We start from the raw sequence: 24,310 nt of genomic DNA on the forward strand, positions 1-24,310 counted from the left end.
TATATATACATATACTATGTATATAATTTAATAATTACTCTCTATTCATCTTTGACTTTTTCTTCAATTTTTACTAAAGAAAATAACATAATATGTTTCTCAATAAAGTCTCCAGGATAACAAAAAAAAAAGAAAGAACAAAAACAATCTGCAGGTCTTCAGTGTCGCTGCGTGCGCAGATTTGCAAACAACCCGCTGCGTCCAGGCTGAGAGAAGAGACCGGAAGTGACCGATCCATGTAGCTTGTAGAGCTGCGGACACTCACAGGAGAGTTGTAGCGGACCTCATCGTAGCTTGCTAGCCTGCCTGTCCATGTAAACAACAGTGAATAATGGGATTTGGAAGCTTTCTCTTCTAGCCAGTGTCCTTTTGCTCACCATGACGCAGCCGGCGGAGAAAGGTACGACTGAGTACAGTTTTATTTTTCCTAAAGTAACCAACTCTAGCATAGCCAAACTATCAAAACCTTTGTCTCGAAACCCTGCACTTCCCTGAAAAAACGGGGTCAGTGAAAGACAGAGTCAGCAGTTTATGCTTTAGTGTCGTTAGAAGAGTTCATGTGACTAAATGGGTAGTTGAGAAAACCATGACGTTAGCAGCAAAGGTTTGCTAGTTTGTGAATGACAATAGCTAACTTTAGCTAAGCTAATGCTGCAGTTATTTTATTTTTTATACCCAGTTTGTTTTCCCAGTAAACACGAAACTTCCCACTGGGCTGAGTTAAAGAAAATGTACAAAACCATGCATAAACATCAGCTTGCACAATGGAAACTAGTCCTGGACTTTAAGAAATTAAAGTCACAAGAGAGCCCCCCAACCTTCTGATTGGCAGGAGACCACTGAGCCACAGCCGCCCCGATAAATATATACATAAATAAATAAATAAGCAAGCACCAAATATGACCAAAAGTCTTGTTTGTTTGTTTTTTTAACCTTTTTCATAATTGAATTTCCTTGTTTCCTCACAAAAAAACTATAAATGATGTATCATTGGTAATTGATTATCATTGATTTTGTCTTCTAATGGATATTATTTGCCTTTTAACAAAGAAGACAAAATATATAAGCCAACATGCTGCTTTTGTTGTATGTGAAATACTGAAGTGTCCGGTGGTGTTGGTGTCTCTTTTTGTCCATGTTTTAGACTGACTTTTATAGTGAAGTTAGACTCCAGGAGAAACATATTGATCCAGTCTTTATGTTATTTTATTTATTTTACAGTCTATTACCGCTTTGTGGTGCTGTTCTTCAACTGTCTGTTGACATTTGGCTCTTACTTCTGCTTCGACATCCCCAGTGTTTTGCAAGATCAGTTCCAAGGGGTAAGTAAGAGGTGCAGACTAATGTAAAGAAATCATCAGTACTGAATGATATCTCCACATTAACTCAACAGCAGCATTGTAGTTTGGTGTCAAAAGTCCAAAGTCTGTCCTCAGTCTGTGGCTAGTTAGATGATAATTTAGCTTCCCCTCCTGTGACAGAACCTGACATGTCCCAACGCAACGGTGATCAATGGGACAGTGGACTGTGTGGTGGGATTAGGGATGACCCCTCAGCAGTACAATCTTCTTTATGCAATCTATGCTTGGACGTACGTACGCACACACACACACACAGACACACACACACACACACACACACACACACACACACTGACTACTGTAATCTACTGAAACACAACTTATTACAAAATAGCTACAGTTGGTGCTCTTCTCTCCTACCAATAGGAATGCAGTGGTGGTGATCATGGCTGGGTTCCTGATTGATAAATTAGGAAACCGCTGTAAGTCTGCAAATATCTTCTCTGCAAATCAAACAACTGATTTACGGTAACTCATGGTAAATGGATTCCCCTTTCCTCCTCTCTGCAGTTGGAGTATTTCTGTTCTCATTTCTGTGTGTTTTGGGTTCGTCCCTGTTTGCTCTGGGTTCCCACTTTGAAGGATCTCCCTATCTGCTGCCGCTTATGCTCACTGGCCGGCTGCTGTTTGGATCAGGCAATGGATCTCTTACCAGTATGGCCACTCTCCAAAAAGTACCACTCTTTGCGGTGTCCACTCAGACAAATCTTCTTAAACCACTCTTCTCATGTACTTCTTTACCAGTTGTTCAGAACCGCATCACAGCCTTCTGGTTCAAAGGGAAGGAACTGGCCTTGGCTTTCGGTCTGACCCTGGCTTTCTCTCGCCTGGGTTCAGTCCTGAACTTCTTCCTCACCCAGAGGTTTGAAGAACAATATGGCATACAGTGGACACTCTGGGGCGGTAAGTCATAAATGGAGGGGATAGAAACATCAAGGTTCATGGCATGACTAAATAATAGCAAAATGTAAACAAAAAAAAAGGTTTAATTAAGAGTGTTTCACACATGATGCTTTCTAGGTACCCTACTGTGTGTGCTCGGCTTTGTATGCGCAGCTGTAGTCAGCGCCCTGGACAAGATCGGAATGAGGCAGCTGGGTCTTGATGGCGCCATCCGAGAGGAGTCCCGCAAAGTGGTACGAACATTATCTTTTAAGAAAACCTGTTTCAAACATCAATATAAAGTGCAAGGATACTGCACACAGAGTATCTGACCTCAGTTCTTCTGTTTGTGTGTGTGTGTGTAGAGGATTCAGGATGTGAAGCTCCTGTCACTAAGATACTGGCTGCTGGTGCTCACCATCATGTTCTTCTACAATGGCATCTTTCCGTTCATCGCAGATGCTAGGTAGAGCTATCGACTCTCAACACATGCATATTTCTCAGGGTTAAAGTGGAGTTTTGGAGGCCAGTTAACAGTCTGAAAACGCTTTTAGGGAAAGAATTCCTTCGGGATGTGTATATATTATTATAAAACCACTGTATAAAACTGTATGTAACATACTGCTGTTTTTCCTCTTGTTCAGTAAGTTCATTCAGGATAAGTACAACGGCTACAGTCAGAAGGAGGCGTCCTATATCGCCGGGGCGGTCTACGACAGCTCACTGGTCCTCTCAGCCAGCGTGGGCATTCTCATAGTAAGTATCTAGAACCTAAACCTGTTTCTAAACTCTTCAAAAATATGGCGTGTGAAGCAATATAAAATAAATAGGCGCCTTGGTGACATTGTCTTGTGTTTTGTTCCAGGATTTTGTGGGTCTGCGGGGCATTTTTGCGTTGGCCTGTGCCATCCTCACGCTGCCTGTGTTTGGACTCCTGGCCTTCACCTTTGTCCCCCCTCTGGTCTCCACCATATGGCTGGGAGTCACCTACTCCTTCGCTGCTGTGAGTCAAAGACAAAGCCATTGTTTTAACATTTTAATTTCTACTTTCTACATTCTAACACCTAATTTTTTTCAGGCAGATCATTTTTTTTATTGTTTTTAGTCCTGAAGAAGTTATCAAAGAATCTTAGCGGTGTGTGTGTATATATATATATATTGGTGTCACATTATGGTGAGTCCCAGCTTATGAGGGTTTATGAGGACCCCCTTGAAAACGAGATGGTGCATCTCAAGGGGATTTATCCTCCTAAGTAAAATTTTAAATAAGTGATTGATTTGTCTTATCCTTTTTCAATTCTTATGCTTTGTGGTGGGGATTTTAATTGTGAAATATGTGTGTGTGTGTGTTAATTTAAACTATCTGTGCTGTATTCCAGGCAAGCATGTGGCCTTCTATTCCGCTTGTTGTGCCTCAGGCTACTCTTGGAACAGCCATGGGTCTGGCTACCTCCATACAGATGGTTGGGATCGGGGTGTCCAATCTGGTCGTTGGGGAGATTTTGGGCACCAAGTCTAGGTAGGAAATACTTCAGATCAGGCTCTCACTGCAGTGCACTTGATGGTCCATGCTACATGTTAGGGATTTTCTTACCTTTCGTGTTTTTTCTATTTCCCGTCTAGTGAAACGAAAATTCCGTTGTGGCGTTGGCAGAGGATGATGATCTTCATGTTGGCCAACACCATCGCCTGCATCATCACCTCGGTGCTGCTCAACATGGTCGACCACAGACAGGTCAGACATCTCATAGCATGTATAGCGTTATATATATGTGCTGCATGTGTCTAATGCCAGCTGACTTCAGCACAGGATGCAGCATGTTCAGTTGATATTTGTTCCTCTGCAGGGCGGGATCCTGAACAAGCCGACCAAGAGGTCGGAGCAGGCAGAGAGAGACTCCGACAGAGAGCCGCTCAACCCGGGAGAGGAAGAGCGGGATGAGGAGGACGAGGTGGTCAGATCTCGTTCTCTCAACTCTTGAGTTTTGGTTACACACACTACTCAAATTTGAACATTTCTCTCTTTTTATTTGTATAGCGAAAGAGAAATGTTATATATACTGTATTGGGTTTTATATGTAGCAGTTTTCAAATTGAAACTTGGTTTATTGCACACCTCACTAAAACCACCTTGCTTCTCCGTACTGTATCTGCTGTTGCTACTACAACAACAGATCATTTAAACAGCATTTACAACCAAATGGTATTATTTATTACACGTGAACCAGGTATTGCAGATTTTTTAGTAATACAGGAAGATAAAAATTGCTCAAAAAAACCCATCAAAACTGTATTTTTAACTTTTTTCCAGTTTATTTGAGATGGTAACATTATATCAGTAATCTCATCCAATATCAAATGTACTGCCATAACTGACAGTGAGGTCCCTAAATCATTTTAACATCCTTTTAACATGCATGTCGCAAAAAAAATCAATGTCTGTGTTTTTACAATTTTTTTTAATGAAAGTTTTTGTACATCCAATCTGTTTGTTCATGGTTAAAGATTTCATTATGTACTACTTAAAGAAGGGAATTTGATGTATCACATTGCCTAAACAGAAACAATTAAAATGCTTTTTGGCATTGCATTCTGTGCTACAAGTCTTTTTATAAAAAAAAAAAAAAAAGCTTGACTAAACATTTTAGTTAGTTTAGAACGCAGGAAATTCCGCTGGATTCCTTTTTTTTTTTTTTTTTTTTTTGCTGATTTCCGTTTCCTTCCACTATCTTTATTATGGAATTATGAACTCCGTCAGATCTCTTTAGGGTAAATCAAGACAACTAGACTATATGTCCAATCTGAGTAGTCTCTTTTCTGTTGCTCTGTCTCGCACTTAACACCGCCCAAAAAGATTGTGATTGGTTTAAAGAAATGCCAATAAACCGGAGTTTGTTTCATCCCATCCCCAAATGCTACGTGGAGTAGCGTGTTGGAGTACAGGTTGACCAACATAACCAGTGTAATGTTTTTCTAAATACTCAGCACAGCATTTTTAGCACTAGGTGGAGCTCTTTACACAATTGTTTGAAGTGGGTAGACTACAGCTCATGTAGTATTAGGGTAGTATTGTAAAGATTTGAGTGTTTTTCCCAATGGTTTTTACTTCAACTCTTTGGGTCCCATATACAACCTTCCATTATAGTTACCTGAGTTCATAGTACCTACTTAGTGTGGAGGTTTTGGGGGAGCTAATCGTGATAACAGCGCTGTCAACAATTGCAAGAATGTGGGCTACTTTATAGCTACACGGAAATGTGGCAACACCACAAGTAAGCGTAAATTGTTTTCCTTGTTCACACTACTGTTACTCCTCTTCATAAAGCCTGTACGTATTCGTTGCGGTCTAATTTGTGCCAACTTATATTGTTGTTTTAGTAGTTTTACCACTACCACTAATTTACATTGTTCATTATTTCTGAAAATGTAATATTTCAAGCTGAAGTAAAATGCATTTTAATCCTCTAAAATGATACAGACAGGCACCATTTATTGTTGGTGAGTCAACTTTAGAAAAGAAAATTGAGGGTAAAATGTGTATTAATTAGCGCAAGAAAGGTGAAGGGACAGTTTTGCAGTATTTGAGTATTTTTAACAGTAAAATGTTACCTGTTAAAGCTTGTGCTTTCTATCAACTTCCGTCTATTTTCCCATATAATCAACATTAGCATTGGCATTTGATTAAATGCAGATTAGAGAGTGCCTAAACTGACTTAGACGGACGTGTCTTTCCTTGAATAATGCTGTAGTCCTCAAATACTTAAAGATACAGCCAGATTCAGGGTGCCAAACATCCCGTGCCTGACTCTGTGCCAGGTTAAATGTGGAGAATTCTCCGTTCTCCATAAAGTTAAGCTCGCAAAAGACTGCAGTCCATGTCAAATAACAGATTACTGAGAGGGAGAAAAAAAACAATCCCATGTTCAATATTTGCAGTCAGAGGGTCATGAAAGGTTCCCGAAAATTAATTTTTAGCTATCCAGCTGGCTCTTGTATTTGGCCATTATCCAACCAAAAATCGGACATCTACTGAAGATTTAGACTTTAACTGGATGATAAAATACAGCTCATAATCCTCAGTGTCTCAGTGCTCAAATCATTAGATTATTAAAATGATGCGTCTCATTTGTTAGTTAAAGTTAAAGTCACTGGAATGGAGGGAGGACAGTGACCTCATTAGTCATCAGACACTTCTTCGAACTCAGATCCTCCACCCTGAAGATAAACCCTAAAAATATACCTTACTTAATCTTCTTAAGTGGCGTGTGGTAGGAGTTAGTCTTTGACTACCTAATAGACAATACTCTCACTCGCTGACTCAGTCACAAAGTCAGAGAGAGCAGTAGAGGGCTTTAATATCTTATAGTAATCAGATGTATGCTTTATCGCTTGGAGTCTATCTGCAGCCTTAACTGTGTCGGAGGAAAGCCTTGACAGCATGAGCATGTCCGGCCTCCTCACCCTCAGCAACCTGGGCAGGATCTGCGGCTCCAGCCACAGCAATGAAATGGTAGTTTTGGACCGGGTCAAGAGGAAAAACTCAGTCAGGCGAATGTCAATTATTGAAGATGGTGAAATTGCAGAGGTTCTTTACCTTATTCCTAAACAGTCCATGATGGAGCAGCTGCCTTTCCTCAACCCCAACGACTACCTCCTGTGTGAGAAGTTGGACGGTATTCCTACAGAGATGTCTGGTAATGAATAGTTTACTTACTTCTTTATGTGGTTGCTATGTGCTAAGTTGTTCTACTAATGACTTGTCATTACAATCTATAATTTACCTAGAGAAATCTTTTGTACATACACCATATGATAATGAGGTGATGTATTCACTGAATTATCTATTATCTATCATAGCTACAAAAATACTATGGCTATTTCCTGCAAAGTAACAAAGAAAATTTGTATCCGACATAAGACATATAAATTATTTCAAAACAATATGTCTGGGATTCAAATACTCTCTTGTTCAGCATGGTGGAGGTAATGGTTCTTTACACTTCTCCTGCTGTTCCCTTTAGAACACACACACACACGCACACACACACTCTCACACACACACACTCCTGCCCTCTGTGTTTTGGACCACCCCCTTCCCCGTGGACCAGCAGCCCAGTTAGTTCCCATCCTCACTCTGATCCGCTGCTGTGAGCAGACGCGTGGAAACCAACTGTCATGAAAGAAAAAGGTAGACTTTTTTTTGCGTGTGTGTGGTGTAGAGGATGAGAAAGAGGACCTGTCCCTGCTTGTGCTTTATGTTTGTCTTTACATAGTTATGATTCATTTGCAACTTGATTGGGATATTTGATTGTTTTAGAGGTCAGAACAAAAATTGCTTATGTTAGGACTTTGTCATATGACCTGCTCCTGCCAATAGTGCAATCTTGTGTTCTACTGTACAGCGTTATTACAAATCTTGTCCAAACCACATATCATTTTTAACCTGTAATCTCTTAGCAAACAGTAATGATTCTTAAACCTTTCCCAAATCTAGAACCTGAATTTGGAGATAACAACTGTGGTTGCCAAGTGGGGAAAAGTGCAATCACAGCTGTTTCAGCTACTCATAGAGCATTGTGGGGGCTTAAGAACAGCATGTGATTTTAGCAATAAGTCTGAATTAATCAGTGCTTCACTCTGATTATTCTATTTAGCTGCAACAAGGAACTCAGTCACAGTCAGAGTAAAGTAACCCCACTCATTTCACTAAACAAGAGTCTGCTGATGTTAAATCCTCCTTAGTTTGCTGTCGTCATGAACTTCCTGCTCCACTGATACTGAATAGAAGTATTTTTTATATCTCCGTAATTGAGCTTTTTTCATAGCACGCAACAAGTGCTATTGCACAATATCTAAAATAAGTCAAGTGCTTTCTAAATGGGATATGTGAATGAGAGACACCCTGACATTCCATTACATTTTTGGCCACCTAGGGGGTGTTCCTGCTGCTGAATGATTGTAGTAGTCTTTGTACTGTACCTTTAAAAAACATTTAAGACCGTGGAAAGCTCTAAAGACAATTATTAACGATTATTAACACACCTAGCATGACCAAATACAGCTTGCAGTTCATATAACACATACATGTACGTATACCATTCAAAACAAATGATATGACCGCATTGTGTGGCTAAATGTGTAGTCCTATTGTATAGTTTACATTTTAATACTTTGTGAGGTATATTTAAACATAAAATGTTCTGAAGACTTAAAATAGACCCTACCTCACTCCTTACCAACACAGATGCATGTTTTCATAGCTTTACATAGTGGGTTATGTGATTAGCTGTCTGTCTCATGTTTCTCTCCATTTGCTGTCTTTCTAAATCTACCATTTGCTAATACTTGACACTGTATCAGCTTCACATTCTGGGAGAGATCAAGAAAGAGCAGAGGACATTTTGGACTGTTGTAATATTTCAACCGGAGGACTCTACACATGGATTTTACCATTAACACAAGCACACATTATCCTGCATACTTTATTTACAGAATTATACCATACACATATTGGATATTGGATTGCTGTACATGCATTAAAATGTAGTGTAGCAGGTCCTTCTCCATCAGTCAATTTGCAACAAAACCATTTCTAAACAGCATGAGTCGGTGATGTTGTGTTGGCATCACAGCAAATATCTGAGGCATTCTAGGAAAAGTTTGGCAGTGTTTTCAGTCAATGTTGGAGTGCAATGAATAAAGGAACGGGTTACAACATTCCCAACAGGATTTTGTCAAGTTTGGCAGCAAAAACACTTATTTTTCACAAGGTTTTTTTTTTAGATCAGATTTTATGCGATTTCTAGCACAGACAATGTTCGACTAACGGCTCTTCTATTGGCAGGAATATTCTCAAAATGTCATCAATAAAATGCCAAGAAAGACTTTCTCCTCTTCTTAAGACCAAAACGGCTTTTTGCTTTCACGGAAAGTCACAGTAAAATATGTATAGTTTGTTGTTTTTCAAAAATCATAAGCCTGCTCTGAAGCTGAAATATTTACTTTTTTATTACTTCCCCTGCACTTTTGTTTTTGTTCTGTAAGTGTGAGGAAATTCTGTTTTGGTTAAAGAAGACAACTCCTACATATTAGTGTGTTGAGGTATATAAAGTATATCCAGTGAAGCTGCAAGGGTTAGTATGTGAATTTGTTACAACTTTCCATGTGGCAAAACTGTACATCAAAAAAAAAAAAAAGATGGAGACTGTGTGTTCATCTATTTGTGTGCTGGATGTCCGCATCACGCTCTTGAGTCTCAACGTGCCACATTCTTTCCCCTCTCTCCTCTGCTAATCACATTCAAGACCTCTCAAGTGGGCTGTGATTAGATTCTGCTGCCATATAAACATGACCGAGACAGAAGTAGAAGGAATGAGGTTTTTGCTACAGTATGAGATTAGGTTTGCTCATGTAGAATACTGTCACTGATGTTGTTGTAAGATTCAATGTGAGAAATAATGGCGTGTGTGTGTGTGTGTGTGTGTGTGTGTGTGTGTGTGTGTGTGTGTGTGTGTGTGTGTGTGCACATTTAGTTATGTAAGCACTCCGTAAGGCAGAAAAGTATACACCTTTTTAGAAGGATTTGAAAATACTTTGTGACCAAAAATACCTACATATAATGACATTGACCTAGGCCTAGGCTGTACTTTACTTTATTCCTAATTAATAAATGTTAGCATGCTAACACACAAGCATATAACATGGTAAGTAATGTTTAAGTAATGTTTGCCTCACAGAGCCGCTAGCATGGCTGTAGACTACTTTTTCACATTTATTGTAACAGGCCACTTTGCTAAATCAACCAGAACTTTCAACTAGCAGAGATGCAGCCTACTTTCTGAGAGAGTAGAAGTTACTAACATGGGGCTACATTTCTGTATAGTGGCAGTTTTTTTTAAAAGAAGTAGGCAAAAAAATAGTTTATGAAGACTTGGCTCTTTGAGGTACTGTAAGATGACATTTTATATGGCATGCAGATAGGCAGACTGAACTGATTAATGTACAATATTTTTTTATTTGACAGGGCCAGCGTCTTAGCTGCACCAGTTAGCTATAAGCTCATTTACATCTGTAGTCCCTGGGCAGGGAACAAAGAATAACATATCTGTTAAAAATAATGTACACTGTTTTCCTTGCTTTCCTGTAGTGCTACATGCTCAGGATGGCTGCCACCCATGCTCTCCACGGGGGAAGCGGGTCATCCAGTGCTTCAGGTGTGGGGAGCCATGCAAGGGAGAGGTGCTGCGAGTCCAGACCAGCTACTTCCACATTAAGTGCTTTACCTGCAAGGGTTTGTACCATCAATACATGCACTTTTAAACTATCCTACAATCAGTCAGAATAGATTTATAAATTTGTAGGCTCCCTATAGGTGTTTAAATTTTGACATTTGGGAAGCTTGAGAGAAATTCAATTGACAGAATTCCCCATGTGGAGTGGAGATGAATTGGTGGCTGCCTTGAAAACATGTTGTTATTGAATTCCTGACTTTTGCTCCAAATCTCATTTTGAAATAGGGCTGCGCTGTAACAGGAATGTCAACACAGGCCTAATAATACAGTTGTCTAATGTATCTGGCACTGTTTATTGGGAGTAGTGTATTGTGGTGGGGTTTTGATTATACATTAGGTGATTAAACTCATTGTTAATTTCCAGTTAAATTAAAACATGTATTAACAGCGTTTGCCCCATGTTGGCTGAGTCTTGCAGCGGCCCTTTGCTGCGTGTCATCCCCCCGTCTCTCTCCCCCTTTCATGTCTATCCACTGTCACTAATAAATAAAGGAAAAAGCCCCCAAAAATAATCTTTAAAACATGTATTCACAATTTTACATGCAAGCAGCAAAACAAGTAACATTTGATCCTAAGTTGCATTAAATGTTTTTCATTAGGTTAATTTTAAATTGAGCAGAACTTGCTGGGCATTCATTAGCTGGCCTGCTGATGCCATCAGATTCAATTTATTACAAAATATTCTGCATCCACAATGGGTTCGTTGTGAAAACCTCCTCGGGTTGTCAGACAGTCATTCACCGGTTACTTTGTTTTGGAGAAAACCATATTTACTCATCAGGTTATTGTTCCAGACTAATCAAAACCGACAAGCTTCCCGTGTTGTTGCCCTTTCATCACATTGTGACTGTGTTTACAGCGCAGAGGAAACAAAAAGACTTTCAGAGCAGAGAAGCCTGCAGTATTCTTACAGTGGGAGGACATGGGGATCGATGGGCTCTTTGGACTTCACTGAATCAGTATTTGCCTCAAAATATTACACCATGAATGTGAAAAAATGGTAATTCAAATGAGCCTTTTTTGTTTTCGTGATCCATCTTATTCCCCATTAGGTTTATTTTCTTCCAAAGTAAATGAAACATTATGGTACAGACAGAAGGGGAATAACAACACTCATTTTATGTATTTATTACCATCAGAAGATAAGTACAAATTCATTATCAAAGTTATTTCTCAATCACAGATGGAATGTAGACATGTTTTTGTGTGTTTTATTCAGACTTAAGAAAAATAGTCATTTTAAAGTATTTGAAACAAAACCCATATGTTGCAAGTAAGTCGCAATAGGACAGGAATAGAGCAGCAGAAATCTGCCCTTGGCATCTCTGTGCAATCTGTCGTGGCAGGTTCAGAAGGACGGTGTCGTAAACGGGTGTATCGAATGACTCTCAACAAGCTGGAAGAAAACACTGCCTCCCTGTCAGGAACTTGTCAGACACATAAACACTTCAGAAATCCCTGGCAGAATTATGAGGTCAGAAAGTCCAAATAGCAATTATGTCATCTCTTTGATGGATTACTGTTTGACAACAGCCAGAACAAAGGTGACAATTTAAACTGTAAATTCATAGTTATTCACCCAAATTAAATTAAAATCAAATGTATACAGACCAGATGTATTATAGAAGAAGTTACAAATACCTTGTCTCAAGAACACAACAAATTCAGGTAAAATGCAACTTAAGTGAACCAATACACATATAGAGAAAGAAAGCTTGGCTATTTAAGGTTGGGTTGTTATAAGGTCAAAAGCTTAGTTAATACAAATGTAAGGTACAGATTATTGCAGCTTTAATGGTTTATGTTGTCTGTGTGCAGTGTGTGGCTGTGACCTGGCTCATAGTGGCTTCTTCCTGAAGAACAGCGACTACCTCTGCCCGCTGGACTTCCAGAGGCTTCATGGCACGCTCTGCAACAACTGTGGCGAATTTGTGGAGGGACAGGTGGTCACAGTTTTGGGGAAGACTTACCATCCAGCCTGCTTTGTGTGCACCTTTTGCAAGTAATTGTAAAAAAAAAAACATTTTGGGAGTTTGGAGTTAGAATAACAAATTTCTTTTTCAAAGTTAAATGGCAAACCTCTGTCTCTTTCTGCTTCTCAGACAGCCCTTTCCTGCAGGGGATTGTGTCACCTTCAGCGGAAAGGACTGCCTCTGTCAGCGCTGTATCCAACCCGCGTCTCTTGCTCCTAACGGCATCAGCTCTTCCAGTAGTAAGTGCACTCTTATATGATTTTGTCTCTCAGCAATGATCCAGTTATCCTATCAAAAATATTTATTATTGAAGCTTTAAAATACAACCAAGACTTTGATCCCAAGCAGAAACAATCGGACAGTGGATTACACTGAATATAATAACACTGAGTTGACATTAAAATCTTGTAATCCTCATGGGATCCTGCCAGGTATGAGAGACACAGTAGAACTCAGCTCTCTATCTCATCTTGACCTTATCCACCGTACAACTACACATAGGAAAGGCATAAAAAGAGGATCCAGACTCATAAAGCCTCTGGATTAGGAGGCTTTAGGACCATACAGAAAGGCACTAACTTAAAAGCAAATCTACAGGAAACAGCACAGATACTCAACTATTTCAGTTTATACATGTATATGCAGAAATAATTAAGAAGAATGGAGGGTTTTCTTAATATGTCTGTGTGTGTCTGTATGTGCGTGTTCTCAGACTGTTCTGGTTGTGGTAGAGACATCAAGAACGGTCAGGCTCTGTTAGCCCTGGACAGCAAGTGGCACCTTGGCTGCTTCAAGTGTAAAACGTGCAGGAGAGTGCTGAGTGGAGAATACATCAGCAAGTAACTACAAATCTCTCATTCCTAATTCTTACTCTTCCTTCCCTCAATTGAGTTTATGTTTCTTAACAACAATGTTTTGGAACGTTTTATCTTTCAGGGATGGGGTGCCCTATTGTGAGAGAGACTATCAGATTCAGTTTGGGGTACAATGTGAAGAATGTCAGAAGTTTATAACTGGAAAGGTCCTAGAGGTAAGAAACCTTCACTTTCAGCGAGGAGTAAGCTCTTGATTGTATCTATATTTCCATCACTTGTAATTTAGATTTAGGGTTTGGGACATGGCTTTTCTCAAAATGAATATTAATATGACAAGACAGTTGGTGGTTCTGACACATTTATCATGATATTCTGCTATAGGCAGGGGAGAAACATTATCACCCCAGGTGTGCAAGATGCAGCCGATGTAACAAAATGTTCACAGAAGGTGAAGAAATGTACCTGCAAGGTCAGTGTGAGAAAGTACCGGATGTGCATGAACATGCATTCATGGTGAGAATATAAATTTAGGCTTGGGTGAATATCTTAATGTTCAGGGAGCAAACGTTTTCTGTTGAATGTGTGAACTGCATTTGCTTTGACATTCTGTCATTTTTTTGTCATAATGTCCCTGTCTCTGCAGGATCAACAGTTTGGCACCCAGACTGCAGAGACAGCAACAGAACTGAGGACAGTTACAACGTAAGACCTCCTTGATGTGCATGAAAGTTACTGTGTGTTAGAGGCAGTATGCACACACAGATTTTTCTATTATAGCTTGACATGATATATATACACACACAGATATATATACATACACAATGGTGCTCATAAATGTACATGGCCATGCTTAAGTTGACTAAAAAGAGGAATAAAAAAATCATGTTTTAGAAATGTATCTTAATGCCTTAATTAAAAAATGAGGTAAAATCCAACCTTTAAGGACACCAATTTTCTTTGTGAATGAATAATGTATTGTAAATAAATTAATGTTCTTCCTTAAAATACAGGGGGCATATGTATACATACCCCTATGTTAAATTCCCATAGAGGCAGGCATTTCATGGATCAGGATACTATGCATCCTGATAAAGTCCCCTTGGCTTTTGGAATTAAAATAGCCCCATATCATCACCATACATAGAGATTAATTAAGGCATTAAGATACATTTCCAAGACATGATTTGTTTATTCCTCTTTTTAGTCAACTTAAGCGTTGGCATGTAAACTTATGAGCACCACTGTATGTATGTGTATACATACAAAAACTTTTCAAAATAGCTGTTAATATCCAGCAACTGTAATTACTGTTACAAGGAGAATGCAAGTGTGATATCTTACACATTCTCTTCCTTCCCAGGTTAGCAGACCAAAAACACCTTGTCTTGACTTCTTTTTCCCCAGACATAAACTGAAGGTCAATATTGTGAGCGGGCTTGCCGTTTGCACTGGTGGTTTTGTAGAGTGAGCAGGCTGTAATCTCACGTTTTGGGATTAACCGCACTCGCTTGCTTCACATGCAACACTTTGCTGACCAGGCCGGCCAATTAGATCTCATGTGCTGATTCATGGACTCAAAAAGAAGACCTATTGATACAGTCTCCTTTTAATCTGTGTAATTTTTGAATCCAAGAATTATTGAGAGGAGCTTTTATTTTATTTGTAGAGCAGTATATAGTATGTGCATTTCATAAATGCATTTTAAAAACAAGTTGGCTGTAGCAAAAAGAATTTCAGTGTACACTGTGATGCATGCTTGGCTGTCCCATATTGAGTCATCTACTCATAGTCGCATAATTTACAGCAATAGACATCAATGTAAGATGTAATGCAAAACATAAGTCTGGCTGATATCAATGTTAGGTACAAATAAAGGTGTTTTTTCTCAAGTTAATTGCAATAAGGGACATTGCACAAAAACTGCATGATGCCAGCCCCACACTGTCCACTGCTGCAGGAAGTTTCCCAGCATCCCATGACTCAAACTAACTCTGTTTTCGACCCCCTTTAGCCCACTAGATCCTCATCCGAAAGCTCCTGTTCCAGGCCGGGCTCATGCACTCCGGGGAGTCCGGGTCGAGCGATCTGTGTAAGTTCTTGCTTGACATCATGTGCGGAACACCTTCCACGGTGCACAATTTACTGTGGCTTGATTTACATTTAATTTATCCTTGATTTGTACAGGGGACTCGCATGGACAAACTGTCTCTCTTGCAAGATGTTTCTTTTTGTAATTGAAGACAAACATTTAGGACAATAGCCAATGTGGAACAAAATTAAAATATATTACATTTAACATGTTTCTTTAACCTTACCTTGACTGATCGGAACTAGTTTTTTATCTTGTGAAAAAAAAAAGGGATTTCAATTGTGGTTGAATGTTAAAGAGCCTTCAATTGTCTTAAATCAACCACATATTGAACAGGAATTTGTTGTTTCATTTTTTTATTATTTGCTTATGTCAATTTGAATTCATTGGCAATTCAGATTGAATTTGATTATAAATACAACCTGCTGCTTTCGGTGTCCTTTTGTTTCCTCCTTCCAGTTTATTATGATCCATAGACTGTTGGTTTTGTTGTGTGGAATAGACCTTACCCCATCAAAACACCTCAAAATATGAGCCAAAAATGTACCTTTGTTATACTTAAAAGCCTGAGAAACAATTAATACAGTGAAACAGAAACCGGCCACAGATTATAGTGTTAATCAGACCATTTCATGTGCCAAAATCAGACCGGTTGAGGTGTTGTGGGAATCAAGTTTTATTCCTCCCTCAAGTCATGTATTAAGCAACCTTTGACCTTTGACCTGATGTAACCCATACCGTATCTTCCACCCTCTGTCTCCCTCCATCCTGCCCTCTCCTCCTGTCTTGGTCCCAGGCAAAACTAGATAATGAGATCATTGATTACCGACACTTAGCAGCCATTCCCAGAGTCAAGGCTATATATGATATAGAGCATCCTGAAATGATATCTTATAAGTCTGGGAACAACTCATCTACTTTGGACAACAAAGGCTACAGACATGAAAAGCAAAGTCCTTCAGAGGTAACTGCATGTAATGCTTCAAGTTCTATCCGGTGACATGTTTGTGTGTCATTGTTTTGGTGGTATTCTTCTAGGTTTGTTTTATGAGTCAAACCGTGTTTGGCCCCAAAATGCAAAAATATTTATTGTGAAAAATGGACAAATGTATCTTTAAGTTTGTTTTGAAGCCATATCACATCTACATTCACAAAACACTCTAAATATCTAGATCTAGGGTACTTGCCTGAATATAGATACATGTTCTCCACTTACATTTATACATATTTGGCTGATTCTTTGATGCAGGTCAACCACAGAATGTTTGCAAACATAATATGGAGTAAACCGATAAAAACAAACTCGGTTTGTTGCTATTTACTGTGCCATTGAGCATGCATTTAATGATCTGTGTAATAGCAATTCGAATAATTGGCTAAAAGTACCTAATAATATAATCATTTTGTGTCCTAGTGCATACATAGTGCATAGTGTAAGGGTGAGGTTGTTTTTCTTTTTCATATCAGACAAGTTGGGAGATAAAAGTTAATAGCAGTGTATGCTGTGTTTCTTTCATGTTTCATGTGTCATTATTTTTTCTTCCCCTGATTTAGCCACCAGGAAACCAAAATAAAACCCCAGAGATAGATATTTTTGTTTTATTAACTTTACTTAGGGACGGTAGAGCAGAGTTACTAAAGGTAATATACAGTATGTGGCAGACCCCCATTAAAAGTTTAACATATTTAATACTAATTTTTTTAATTTGTTGTGCATTTCACACTGCTTCCTCTTTCAAGGAGAGTTTTGAGGTCAGAAAATGCATACCAACATCTCCAAGCCACAGATCTTTTGGAGTCCATGCAACACACAATCGTCACAGCTACACTCCATCTCTGTCCAGATCACCCCAGCACTTCCACCGGCCAGGTGAGAAGAGCGCACAAAAGTAAAATGACCTGTCTTATCACCTTTTGTACAGCTATTAGCCTCCCTCTGCTCACATGTTCTCTGCTTTACCATCCTCCCTTATCTCCTCTACCTCCGCAACTCCTCCTTCCACTTCTTTTGTGGAATAACAAACAGGATTGATGCTTTCTCCCTCTTTGTTCTCTGGCAACAATGACACATGCCCCACTTCCCCTTTATGTCACCACTTTCTCCCTCCCACCAAAGGTAAGATCCCCTGCTCTTCTGCCACCCATTTTTGCATCCCTTACACCCTTCTGGTACTGCCTTAGCCTTTTTATTTACTACTACTACTAGTTTGGATGGCAAGAGCTCTGTCAGTAGGGAGTTGGGTTGGGAAACCAGAGGGTTGCTGGTTCAAGTCTCCATATGGACCAAAGTATGGTGGTGGACTGGTAGCTGGAGAGGTGCTAGTTCACCTCCCAGGTTCTGCCAATGTGCTCTTGAGCAAGGCACCGAACCCCCAACTGCTTGGGGCACCTTTCCATGGGCAGCCCCCCCACTCTGACATCTCTCATTTAGTGCATGTATAAATAGTGAGCATGTGTGTGTAATTCAGGCCTGTGTGAAATAACAACAGAGTGAAAACATTGTAATTTCCCCTTGCGGGATTAATAAAGTATAGATATTATTATCATTAATAAAAAACAACTGGTTTAAGGATTGGAAGTGTTGGAATTTATATGAAGGACGGCACAGAGCTGTGATTCACTTTACTGTTAGAACACTGAGCCATCTAGTGGTCAAAGTCCACTGTTGACTAAATTCTTGCACTGACAAACAGAATCCGTTTTAAATAAATCTAGATCTGAGCAGTAATTTATAAAACTGATATGACTGATATTTCTTTGCCTGTTCCCTGTTCCCAACTTTGCTCGCACATTCCTCTACAGCATTGGTCAAAGTTCTAAGACTGTCAGTCGCCCACTTTTCATATGACATCTTACTGTAAGAGACAGTACAGGAGTTTGCGCCCCAGCAGAAAAAAACACACTATGTATGCCAGGTAGCTGCTTCCTTTAGAGAATCCACTGATCTCCTTTCTTTTCCAAATTGGCAATTTTTTCTTGACAATACTTTTATTTTTTCTTGTGCTGCCACCTTCCCCACTGTTGACTAAATTCTTGGACTGACAAACAGAATCCGTTTTAAATAAATCTAGATCTGAGCAGTAATTTATAAAACTGATATGACTGATATTTCTTTGCCTGTTCCCTGTTCGCAACTTTGCTCGCACATTCCTCTCGCACATTTTAAGCAGTGCTGTAATTCTTCTAAAGCCTGTTTTATCGTTCATGCGTGCGTGCGTTCATGCGTGTGTGTGTGTGTGTGTGCGTGTGTGTGTGTGTGCGCGTGTGTGGGTGTTTGTGTGAGATGTGACCAGCTCTGAACAGTAATCGGTGGCATGTGTTTTTGGTGGAAATGAAAATCACCAACAACCCACTCAGCCTTGATTTCTGGATAGTGAACAGTGCCATGCTGTATATAGTCAAAGTCTTTATATCTACTTGTTTTGAGATTCTTTCTGAAACTCCACAATTACATGAAATTAAACTGTATTTAGAAAATCGTTTACTACACTCTCTTATTTTGTAAATGTAAATGAGTTGTGTGCTCATTGTGACATCACCTTTTTTGCAGTGCTGGCTTTTTTCGATAAGTGTACCACAATTACAAAAATTGTAGTGCAACTACAAAGTTGTACTACAATTTTTGTAAAATACATTTTTGAGTAAGTAAATTATATGTACAGATGCTCTATAATACTGATTGTGTTCCCATTATTTTTACAGAGAAAATATCCTCTAAACAAAAATCCAATTTTTAATGCATTTTTTTTGTAAAGTACAATAGTTAGGCAAAAAGTGTGTGTTAAGTTACTCCATTTGAATAATATCTGAAATCATTGAAATGGAAAAGGGGACACTACAGCAGGTTATTATTAACAATATATCATTTTGGGTCTGCTAATACAATGATCATCATCAGGCTGCTTTAATGAAAAAATTAAAGGAACTGACAGGATTATATTTCCCTGGAATTGTATGTTTGTAGGATTTCAAGTGACAAATAAATTGATTGATTAATTAATATTGATTAATTGATTTTTTAGAATGAAAAATATGTTGATGCTGTCTTTTTTCATCCGCAGATGAAGGCTTCAACATGTACAGGAGGCCTCCAATTTATAAACAGCAAGGTACAGTATGACCTTTTAAAAAGTTAATTTGAAGCAGTAAAATATTATTTTAAAACTGCTGATTCCTATCTCAATTTGTTTTCTCACTGAACTTGTACAATTTTTGTTGTATATATAAAAATAGAGCAGTACTGAGAAGTCCGATTTACCGGACAATTAGCAAAAGGCTAAGAAAAGAACCTGAGGTATATTCTACTCAGTAAGTCTGTTCTAATTTGGACAAAGAGTCGAGTCTGTCTGTAAGTCGCCCCCTGATTATGAACTAATCTGTCTGCTGTTTCACTTTTACACACAGATCCAAATTCCTTCACATCCCAAACGCCCTCTCTGCCTGGTTATGGTCGCAGTGGCCTCAATCCGGTAAGAGCGACAACACTGACACCTTATTCTCTCTTTAGCATTACAGTTCAAAGCTCAGTGACAGTCCTTTGATCCAATCAGCTGCATTTATTTTCACTTTGAAGTAGATTATGACACATCTCATGACACACGGTCACATTCTTTGTGTGTGTTTTTTTTATGGTAGCTCTAGAAACACACTAAAGAAACTATACGAGGTTTGTCCAACTTACCGCACTTTATGAATAGAATAAATGTTTTCCTTTCCTCTTCTCATTAAGCCACGTTCAGCTGATTTCTCCCATTACAGCAGTGACAGATCCACAGGTAACTATGTAGACATTTTTATTATTCATCTAAATGTTATTAATCAATACAATATTTAGACATTGAATGGTGTTGCTTGTTCTTTACCTTCTTCCTCCCTTTCTTCTTTCAGACTTTAAGGTATGTGAGAAGAACTTTACACAACGCTCTTGTTCCTTTCCCTGTTTGGTTTACTGCGTTTCCAAAGGACCGGCCTCACCTCACTCTCTGCATAAGCATGTTGTATGAAGTATTCATTCAACTCAATTTTAACTCACAGTTGTACATACAGTACAGCTTGCATACAGTACCTTTTCATCAATACAGATGCAGCCCATATTACACAATTGACTCTTTAACCCCACATTGTATAAATACACTTTACTTGCACTAATTTGGCCATTTGGCTTTTGGCTTTGAAGTGATTAATCCTGCCATGACATTTTCCCATTGCACGTGTTTGCTTCATTCTGTAGCTCATCCATGACGGTCAACATCCATTAGCACCAATGGAAAGAGGAGTGTCTATGCCTAACTTGTCGGAACCAAAAGCAAGTATTGTTTGTATATTTATGTTTACTAGATCATTTGACAAAGGCTAATAGAAGCATAATCTCATATGTACCCCTGAAGGTGGAAGCACTGGTACTATAGATAGACTTCTATCCATGATAACTGTGTAGTAGCGACAGTATGGATTGTATTTGCATGGAACATGATGTTTCTAACTTCATCTCATATCTCAGCATAGCTGGTAGCATTACCGTACAAAAGATTGTTTAAGTATAGCATGTGCAATAATAAACATTCAGTATAAAGCATTCTCAACCAGTTTTTGTTTTATCAAGGTCTACCCGTATGAACTGCTTGCAGTTAGTAGTAGAGGGCGAGTGAAGCTTCCCATGGATGTTGACAGAACAAGACTGGAGGTACAGTAGCATGTGAGAAAGATTGGCAAAAGTTCAAGTGCAAAAAAAGTTTTAAAAATTTTCCATTTCATTTTTTTAATAAATACCAGACCATGTGTAAAATACTACACATACCATAACTAAAACTTACTTGGATGTAGATAAATTCATCTGCTGAAAGGTTTTCCTTAAAACCAAGATCAGGATATATTTAGTTACAGTCAAACTAACAGTATGAGTTCTACTTTAGTATAAGAAATGCACCAAACAGATTAACTGTGCAGCTTTTCCATGGTCCATTTCATTCTTTTATTATTTCCTTTGCAGCGACACCTATCCCCGGACTCATTCTTTGAGATCTTTGGCATGGATAGTCAAGCATTCAACTTACTTCCACTGTGGAAACGTAATGACATGAAGAAGAGGGCAAATCTCTTCTGAATGCTGCCTATTGCACTCCTTGTTGATATGCAGTACACTTCAAGTTCTGATGACCCCTTATGTTTATTTCTCTGCATTCGACACAAAAATTAGATGTTTTTCTGCCTAAGGACTGGACACAATAGTGTGTTTCCCAGTCAGTTTATGTAGGCTATTGTAATAAATAATGTTGAAGTGTGTAATACCTCAAAAAAGTTATGAACAGGAGTTTTGTTGTCATCTTTGAGACCAGACTGTTTCAAACCGACAATTGACGTTGACTTTTGTGACATTTACCAATGCAGAAAATCTTTGCGTTAGTTAAACCTAACCTTGAATTTCTCTAAAATTTCTCATATACCATTCATTTAATATTTTATTACATACATATTATTATAAGATATTTCTTGAATATCTGCACATGGGAACTACAAGATGGATCAGGATAGGCACATTAAGGATCATGTGTCAAAATGTAGTTTAACGCAATAGAAAAATTTATTTTTCCACTTGCCTTCTGAAAATTAAGGAATTAATGATTTTGGAACACATTTTGAGAGTGGTTATGGTATTTAATGTGTTTGAAGTCAGATACATTGATTCCTAAAATGGTTGTGAAGCTAGTTAAAGTAAGATTGTCCTAATTAAAAGCCTTTGCCGATCATTACTATTACCCTTTTTGAATAATATGTCATGATACCTGATGTATGGTGCAGTGATTGGGTAAATGAAATGTACTGTTATCAACCCGTCATTCTGATACAATATATGGAACGTCTCCCTCAATGTTGTCATTGTTACTTGTGTATTATATTTTTGTTATTCAGTTGATTCTCACTTTGTTGTCTTATGGTTACACAAATGTTTAAGCACAAAAACTGAAAAAGCAAGATTTTTATTTCACTCAATGGTCACTGAAATGTGTTTATTTATACCATAGGAATATTTAAGATGATTTGACACTTTTGACCGTTTTTGTTTTGTTTCCCTCTAACTTATCATTGTTATATTCAGACTGCTGTCCAGGCACACCACCTCAATCACCCCTGAATAAAATATTGTACTTCTTACAAGTTAAATAAATGAATGGGTCTTCATTCACAGAATTAATGCTGTTGTGGATATATGATGGGGTGTTGGTTTTAATGAGCGTCATTTCAGTATTTTTTTACTGCATCTCCCTGGAGAATAACAGTCTGGATCAACTTGGAGGGAAAAAAAGAGAGACTTCAATGAATCTGTACAGAATGTGTTTCTTTGTCATGCACATTAGTAAGAAGCAGTGACAAATACATTGTTAGAAATATTATCTTGACTATAAAGTAGCTGAAGTTCTAATTACTACCCCACTTTCCTACCTAAGAGACAGAAGGCTCAGTTAAGATAAACTGCATCACGGAAAAACTCAAGCAAAGGACAACCAAAGTACAACAGTGTTTCCACACTCACATGTGATAAGATAAGACACCTATTGTTTAGAAATGAAGTTAGTTAGTCGATTTTCTAGTGTGACTCTACGAGGTTAGTTTTGATAAGACAGGGTGTGTACCAGTACGCTGCAAAGCATGACAACATTTTGATAACATCAAAACATATATTTTGACTCATAAAACCAGCCACATGGCGGAAGAATTACAAACTTGATGACTTAACTTCCCTTGCTATCTATCACTCATACGTTCCTATTTAGTTTGGCTTGGATATTTTTGTTAAAAGTGTTTTTTTCCTTTCTTTTTCCATCTCTCAACGTTGGACCTAGCCATTGGAAATGTAAGACCAACAGATGGTGCTCTGGAGCCTGGAAAGATTGCCTTCCATGTTTGAACTGAACATTTGCCTGCCTTTGTTTAAGCTTGTATTTGATCCATATATTTGAGACATTTTTTTTCTTTACTTCCATCTATCAAAATGTCATGCAGTAGTAGGCCTAGTAGCAGTAGTGTAAAAATAGCCTCCATCACAGTCCCTCTTTGTAACTTAAGACATCAGCTTCAATAACCTGACAGATGGGATTTATGTAAGCAAATCCTATCATCATAACGTTTATTGCATTCATGCTCAGCTTCTATTAATTTCCTAACCCTAATCCCAACTCATCTGTAGCTATCAAATCTATTAAATGTATCAATCCTATTAAAGTGTTATTTCCGAGAGTTTAATGTGACAGCGTTTCGTGTCATTATGTTTTATGCATACATAACATTTGAGATGTAAGAAGGCATTTGTGTAGTGGGCTTGTATCAGCCCTCTCTTATTTGTCAATAGGTCATGGAGGAACATTTCTGTGCAGTATTCAGTGCATTTTAATGGCTTTAGACTTTTGCATGCACACACTTCATAAAAAGGTAAAATAATCAAGGCTTTATCATGTTTAAAACTAATCTTTAATAAGTAAAGCCTCCCTTTAGCATGTATTTATGGTATACTAAGGTAACACTTTTTGAGAGTTTGGCAACTGTTTAGCAACCCATTTTTCATAGTTGGAAAAATATGAAAGAAATACTTTTCACAATGTTTTGAATTGTTACCTTTTCTTTTTTGCCAGGCAACAAAAAAAAGCACACCACAGAAAAAACAAAAATATCAGCTAAATAAATAACGTGGGTGACATTAATAAATGTAACTCAGTCTTTTCAGTTTGAAAAAATTAAAAAAAATTTGTTTAGCTCAGGCTCATAATACCATCACAGTTTAACATAAAAGTTGTTTTTGTAATCATGGGCTCTTTAAAGCCCACAGAGCTTGAGCGAAAGTATTGGAGATTTTCGAGGCTTTCTATTGGACAGTTAAAGACACGGCCTCGTTTGCAGACGACTC

At 38.4% G+C, this 24,310-nt stretch overlaps 2 protein-coding genes across 8 annotated transcripts; both read left to right on the forward strand.

Moving 5' to 3' along the window:
* The first annotated feature begins 189 nt into the window (after nucleotides 1-189).
* Nucleotides 190-4,436, forward strand: mfsd1l (major facilitator superfamily domain containing 1-like). Its single transcript, XM_034860060.1, has 13 exons — nucleotides 190-400; nucleotides 1,222-1,322; nucleotides 1,482-1,591; nucleotides 1,728-1,783; nucleotides 1,872-2,015; nucleotides 2,106-2,264; nucleotides 2,382-2,497; nucleotides 2,609-2,709; nucleotides 2,888-2,999; nucleotides 3,109-3,246; nucleotides 3,623-3,762; nucleotides 3,867-3,978; nucleotides 4,091-4,436. Exons 1-13 carry the CDS (start codon nucleotides 379-381, stop codon nucleotides 4,223-4,225), a joined length of 1,446 nt encoding a protein of 481 aa, XP_034715951.1. The 5' UTR covers nucleotides 190-378; the 3' UTR covers nucleotides 4,226-4,436.
* A 2,098-nt stretch (nucleotides 4,437-6,534) lies between these two features.
* Nucleotides 6,535-23,646, forward strand: LOC117936713 (actin-binding LIM protein 1-like). Of its 7 annotated transcripts, none has more exons than XM_034860047.1 (21): nucleotides 6,535-6,937; nucleotides 10,390-10,533; nucleotides 12,353-12,536; nucleotides 12,637-12,746; nucleotides 13,220-13,346; nucleotides 13,444-13,537; nucleotides 13,704-13,791; nucleotides 13,966-14,024; nucleotides 14,683-14,739; nucleotides 15,334-15,411; nucleotides 16,208-16,375; nucleotides 16,966-16,995; nucleotides 17,152-17,281; nucleotides 17,438-17,527; nucleotides 19,473-19,520; nucleotides 19,816-19,880; nucleotides 20,141-20,186; nucleotides 20,299-20,306; nucleotides 20,642-20,716; nucleotides 21,014-21,094; nucleotides 21,401-23,646. In XM_034860047.1, exons 1-21 carry the CDS (start codon nucleotides 6,682-6,684, stop codon nucleotides 21,512-21,514), a joined length of 2,052 nt encoding a protein of 683 aa, XP_034715938.1. In that variant the 5' UTR covers nucleotides 6,535-6,681; the 3' UTR covers nucleotides 21,515-23,646. The 7 variants fall into 7 exon arrangements, with proteins under 7 accessions (XP_034715938.1, XP_034715939.1, XP_034715941.1 ...); XM_034860052.1 differs by lacking the exon at nucleotides 6,535-6,937 and adding an exon at nucleotides 7,171-7,431; XM_034860048.1 differs by lacking the exon at nucleotides 16,966-16,995.
* Nucleotides 23,647-24,310: the final 664 nt, after the last annotated feature.

This window comes from Etheostoma cragini, chromosome 21 (assembly GCF_013103735.1).
Source record: "Etheostoma cragini isolate CJK2018 chromosome 21, CSU_Ecrag_1.0, whole genome shotgun sequence".
In the NCBI taxonomy this organism is placed as follows: domain Eukaryota; kingdom Metazoa; phylum Chordata; class Actinopteri; order Perciformes; family Percidae; genus Etheostoma; species Etheostoma cragini.